The sequence below is a fragment of the Corvus brachyrhynchos genome, unplaced genomic scaffold, assembly GCF_000691975.1.
Source record: "Corvus brachyrhynchos isolate BGI_N302 unplaced genomic scaffold, ASM69197v1 scaffold10, whole genome shotgun sequence".
In the NCBI taxonomy this organism is placed as follows: Eukaryota; Metazoa; Chordata; class Aves; order Passeriformes; family Corvidae; genus Corvus; species Corvus brachyrhynchos.
Genome location: NW_008236180.1, coordinates 6,887,397 through 6,893,741, shown reverse-complemented (window position 1 = coordinate 6,893,741; position 6,345 = coordinate 6,887,397). Strand labels below are relative to the sequence as shown.

Below are 6,345 nucleotides of genomic sequence, written 5' to 3'. Positions count from 1 at the left end.
GCCTCGGGCACTGGAAGTTGTGTTTGTCTGCAGCCGGTGTTTAGAACCAACTTCCGCGCACACACAGAAATTACTGGGCATGAGCTTGCTAAACCAGTGTAATCCATTCCTGTGCTTAATTCAGAAACCCTTTCACGACCCGAGTAGGTGCAAAGACGCTCGGTTACAGACCTGCTGTGGGCAAATGGCTTTGACTGACATCTGTGGTTTTTATGATGCAGAGGGAACTGGATAATGTGCTTAAGTGGAATCCAGCAGCGCACTGGATAATGTGCCTAAATGGAATGCGACAGTGCCAAAGAGGGGCTTTACCTGTGCTGGTGTATCTATTGCCATACCATAAATACAGATGATAAAATTTATAATGAATCTTACATACTCCAATAGAGTCTCTGTTCATACCTAGAATAAGCAGCAATAGTGGAGCATCTAGGAGAGAAATCACCTTTCACAGCAGGTAAACCTGCAGCAATTGTAAATAAAATAACACTGCTGAATCCCTGAAATGAGAAATACAAAAACTCAATACTATAAAAGGAAAAAAAAAAAAAAAAAAAAAAAAAGCTGTGCTGTACAGAAAGTATTTAAAATACCACGAGATGTCACTGTAATGCAAGAAAATGACAAGTGGTGTGAGAAGTGAAGTATCTGCACTGAGGAGCTGGGAGTGAGCAGTGCTAAAGCAGATTTGTAAAACAGCTTTACTGAGAAACCTACTAAGGACAAAACTGCATGAGGAACTTGGAGAATCAGAAGTTTGCTATGAAAACTGAACCCTGAATTGTACTTTCATCCTATGAAGCAGAAATAATCAAAGCCAGTTTGAAGTTGATGTTTTCCCTTACCAGTCACATGAGCAAACACACAGGCTGAGCATGTCCAGCCTTACTCATTCTATAACAAAAGAGAAGTGAGACAGTCCAGAAGTGGATCACACACCTTCCTTCCTGCAATCTACACTGAGATTGCTTCAGCTCACTTCTCATTCTCTAATACTAGTCTATTTTGTTTGGTTTAGCAGAAGGGAAGTCAGAGAGAAGTTTAATTGAGTTATGTGTTAAACAGACCAGAACCAACAGTGAAATTATTTGGCCACAGTCATTTCAGGCACACATGAAAACGCTAGAGAAAATGGAACCAAAACTCTTTAGGGTAGGGTAGCACTATTTACAGGGACCCTTATTCACTACAGCAGTATAAATATTTATCTGTGTGAAACTGAGAAGGGTTAGAAGTGTTGATACCAACAGTTTGAATATCAAATGTCAGCTGAAATACTTGCAGATCTGAGATCACAGGGAGAAAGAAGTTGGGAAAGAAGTCAGTACTAATGTTACACTCCTGCTGCCAAATGAATAATCACTCAGACTTGCAGTTCTAAGTTTTTACCAGCTGTAAAGTACAACTGAGCATGGATGATACACTACATTAAGTGCTGTAGTTTCTGACTGTAGAAACATACTACTGTCATTACAAGTTGCAATTTTTTTCTTTGTAAAATAAATACAAATAAGCTATGAATTTGAAACTAAATGTAAAAATACCACCTATATTAAAAAAAACATTAACAACCTGTAAGATAAACCTGATAGTTGGATGTTTGCAGAAAAAACCAATCCTTTTCTTAAATAATCTTACATTTTTGAACAACTTAATATTGACAGGCCCATGTATTTAAACTGATTTGCAATAATCATCTTTTCCCCAAGCAACTCTGACAATGCAGTGCTGAAGTTACTAGCACTGATTAAAAAGTAATTGGTAATATATATCTTTATTAATTCTGTCTGCTAGTTAAATGGCCCCATTTTGCTTTAGGAGAAACCTGGCAACTGATAATTCCAATCTTGAACTGTATCAAGTAAATGCCTGACCCCAGAGGAGCAGCATTTCACATGGAGGATAAATCAGGCACTGCATATCGACACTCTTAACACAGCACAGGTAGATACTCGTGAAACCTGTCAGGAAGAGAATGTGGTTTGAGAAGAAAGGCTGCAGCAAGGAGAACTGAAAGGAAAAAATAGAACAAATAATAACACAATTGTGAGGCCCAGAAATGAATGTGTGAAGTACAGTCTAGCACAGATTTGGAAAGTGCAATTTGAGGAAAACCCCTCTCTCTTCTCTTCCATGAAGCTGTATTAGAATCAAGTCGCGGCAAGCCTTTTTCCAAAACTGGATCTCAATCCTGCAGGTGATACATGCACAGAACTCTGAGGTGAAAGGACAGCAGATCCCATGTAGAAAGTGGCAGCCTAATCATCTTTGCAGATCCATACACCAGTCACTGTATCTTTATCAAGTGCTGTTCATTGTTTACCAACTCAAACCCACCTTGCTTTCCTAAGTATGCTGCTCTCTAAGTGACAACTCAAGTTTTTTCATGAGCTTTCTTAACAGAAGTACCATTGACAAAAACAACAGAAAATTGTGAAAAGCTTTTATTTTAATCTTCTGTATTACAATAGCCATAGTTTTATTATTGCTTTTAAAAATTAGTTAAGCACTTTGCAATTTTACAACTGCTAGACTTTTTGTCCAGCATATGTGCTTTATTGATATACTGTGTAATGTACTTTATTCTGGACAAGACATTTAATCAGGAAACACAACCCCTTTTAATTTACATGGATTTAATGTTTCTTTAAAAAACATGCTTGAAAGAACCTTTAAACTGTGGACTACTAGACATTCATTTACTGTATGACAATAATAAATACATGTTTTTAAAAGTGCATTGTATGGTGATAACCCTTGTGAAGAATTAACTTTTACAAAATCCTCATTATAAGGGAAGTGCTCAATTTGAACAGTGCAAGCAGTCAAGTTGTCCTGAGAAGATACAAATGTGGTGTAAGTTTACCTTCACGACAGGTGCATATTAGCACTAAACAGCTTAATCCCATTTTCGTCAACCAGAAGTGCCAAGAAAACCTAAGTGCAAATATCAGCTCTGCTGTGACAGGTGCCAGTACTGGTGTGAACGTTTAGCAGCTTAACCTGGAGATGGCTCTCAGTTCCACTGCTCCACTGAGCCAGCAGAGCCAGAGAACTGCACTGGCAGGAATGGAACTGTCAGTCCTCCTCCAGCAGTGCAGAGCAGCAGAGAGAGCTAAAGGAAACTTGGGATAATGCACATTCAGATAGGATTGAGCTTTCTGAGTACTCTGCAAAAGGTGCCCAGCAGCTCACAGAATCCTCATTCCTGACTCTGGTTTCTCTAAAGCCAAAGACCAATGGAATGAGGCAGCTTCCTCACTTGAAAGCCCAGCTTTGCTAAATGGGTATCACAACAAAGAAGCAGCATTCAGTTGCCAGACAAATTAATTTTCTTGGTGTTTCTGCACTTCCAGAATTACTCAGTGGACTTTTCAGACTAATATATAATTGGCCACGGGTTGCTTACAACTGTGATTTTACAAACAACTTGTGATTTTGATAAATAAACACCAATCCAAAGTAAGATGTCCAAATAAGTGGCCTAATTTTCATAGCATAGTCCTAAAACACAGCTCTTCTAATATTTCCAGCCAGCTCTGAAAGTTTATGCTACACATATAAAGCTAAACTTTCCATGCAGTAATGAATATGTATGGAAACAATTATGGACGAGCTTTTATTTAAGAGAGTTAAGCCTGTTGCATATCTTAAACCACACTAAAACCACAGAATGAAAATAATAGAGCAAGAAGCATGGGAAGATGGTCTAACAGTGTTCCTGTTCTAACAGACGGGATTCTGTTTATGGGTCTATGTAAGTAGCAGTTTACCAAATTAAGTGCTTTGAAGTTCCAGCTTGTGTTGCAAAGGCTGCAGTCTTAAGAGTTCAACTGTTTTATAATGGCAAGTAGTTAAATAAAGAAGCCAAAGTTAATTCTGCAGTAGCACTGGAACACTGGGGAACTGCCAGGATTCAGGGTTCTGGAATGCTATTCCAAGCCTCTGTACCCTGCTCCCCCTACTATTTTTTTCCTTATATATATTTATATCATATCCATTTCTTGATTTATAATTTTACCAGCAACGGTGATAAAATCATGAGCATTCATACAGTGCTTTGAGATCTTCAACTGCAACACGAGTCCAAAATTGCTCACGTTTCCCTTAGTAAAAACAGGTGCACCAAGAGAAGACAATTCCTGTACCACCACCTTGAGAAAAACCTACTTGGGCTTCACTTGAAAAGAGAATTTCCCCAGGCGATCTGCCTTACACACACTTTGGTAACAATCACTCCTGCTGCAAGGAGGAGATAAGAAAAGGCACCTTTTATTTTTTTCCCCAAGGGAAACAGAGGGGCTGATGGTACATTTTCGTGTATGTTTTGCTCATAGTAGCATTTAATTTCCGACTCAAATATTAATGGCAATATTTAACGTGGTTACAGCCTTAATAACATATATATATATATACACAAGTCCTCCCTACAGTGTCTGCCATCCAAATTATGCATAAATGGAATAGTGCCCTGACTTGGTGAAGTAATATAAACAAAATTAGAAACAAAACCTGTAAAGCCACACTGTCCACTTAGAAAACAAACAGTAGAAAAAGGTAAGAGAGATCAGTTAGAAACATTCTATGCAACCAAGAGTACCACTAGCAACAAGAGATGTGTTATTTTGCTCTCTGGTAGCCTCAGGGCATTCCCTGGAACCATTCTGCAATGACTCATACACTCAAAAAAACCACATGGCCTTCCTATGATTGTATCTCACTACAGATTTTTAACTTTCCCAGAGGTTTTGAACAGGTCACTGGCTGCTTCTCAGCCCTAGGACACTAGGCCGGGTTTGGCAGGTTTCAAAAAGAAGACTGTTGCCATAGGAGCAGAGAGCCACGCCAAGGGACAGAGTGCCACCGAGACCACTGACACGCTGCTCGGCACCACTCCCTTTGTTCAGATGAAGTGGATCCAGCTCTCCTCACATTCCCTTGGCAGCTTCAGGGGGTGAGTCCGGCAGGTGAGGGTGTAGTTCTTGCCTCTGTTGTTATCCCAGTACTCCTGGCCGTTGACTTGGTACCTTGCTGCAAACTGGACGAGAGTGCTCAGCTGAAGAAGGAAAGGAGGCACAGGAAGAAAGAAAGTGAACACATCAACCTGATCCTGCCTGTTTTTCTCTGGGAGGCTCTGGTGCCAATGAGCACACACCTCATGGAGGCTTTCCCACTCGTTGAAGGTGTAGCGCACAGACACCTGCTTCTCAAAAGCAACATTGAGAACCTGGATGGTGCCACTGAGCCCCAGATCTGAGCTGGTCACCCGTTCCAGACACACCCGCTGCTCCTGGAGTCGGGATGAGAAATCCGGACAGTCTGCAGGCTGCTGGAAGTCAGGGACCAAGCATTGCATAGTAAACTCCAAGTTCAAGCTGCTGTACCAGAGGTCTGAGTTTATGGAGAGCCTGGAAAGGACATGCAAGGGGATGGTTGGATCCTCCCCAGTCTGGAAGACTTTCACTTCAGTGAGCTCCAAGCCTAAAGCATCAGCAAACCTGACCCGGTTCATGCGGCTCTGGCAGCCGGGCTCCTGACACTGCACTGCTGCTCTCTTCTTCCTCTCGGGTGATGTAGGCAGGGATCTCGCTCGGCGGCGGATGATGGGCCGCAGGGCTGGGTCACAGCTGGAGGGGGTGCTGCTCGGAGGATGGTTTGGCTGGGAGCTCTCCTTGGCTGGGGGACTGCTCCAAAAAGTCTTGCTGCTACTTGTATGGACTGCTGGGGACTGCTGCTGCCCTCGCCCCACTGCTCCTTCAGCCTTTAACATGTTCTCATAGAGATCTGAGAGGTAGCTGGGATTCCTCCAAGGACCACGCACTTCCATTCTTAACTGGTGACAAAAAATCAGCGTTAATACTGCAGGTAATAATGAGCACTGCCCCTCTGAAGCACTGAATTTGGGAATGGCACCACAGTAAGGTCTGAGGTTATTGCACTGGATGCAGCAAGGATCACCTGGAACAAAGTCACATTCGAACGAAGGGCAGAAGCCCGGCAGCTCTCACGGCAGCTGGCAGAGAGCCAGCAGTAAGGCGTAGTGTTGGAAGCTGAAGGCAGATTCAGTGGCCGATGAACTCGAGATCGCTGTGCTGGGTGGTGGCCCCGAGGCTCAAGCCGGAAAGAGATTCAAGGCTATCACCGCTGATACTGGAGGAGCTCACACACAGGCTGGAGAGCGACTGGAGGCTGTCGTGCTGGATGAAGGACTCCAGGCTGTCGGAGAGGTCGCTGGAGGCGAGGTGCGCACCGAAGCACCGTGTGCCGGAGCCCCGGGCGAGAGGGGCCTGCAGGCTGTCCTCGCTGGCTGCGGGCGAGCCTGCGCTCCGGCGGCGGCCGCAGCGA

General features: G+C 43.2%; 1 protein-coding gene across 1 annotated transcript; it reads right to left on the bottom strand.

Moving 5' to 3' along the window:
- Window positions 1–2,427: 2,427 nt before the first annotated feature.
- Window positions 2,428–6,337, bottom strand: PPP1R3D (protein phosphatase 1 regulatory subunit 3D). The gene has a single exon (XM_017734512.1). It carries the CDS (start codon window positions 5,825–5,827, stop codon window positions 4,904–4,906), a length of 924 nt encoding a protein of 307 aa, XP_017590001.1. The 5' UTR covers window positions 5,828–6,337; the 3' UTR covers window positions 2,428–4,903.
- Between the last annotated feature and the right edge of the window lie 8 nt (window positions 6,338–6,345).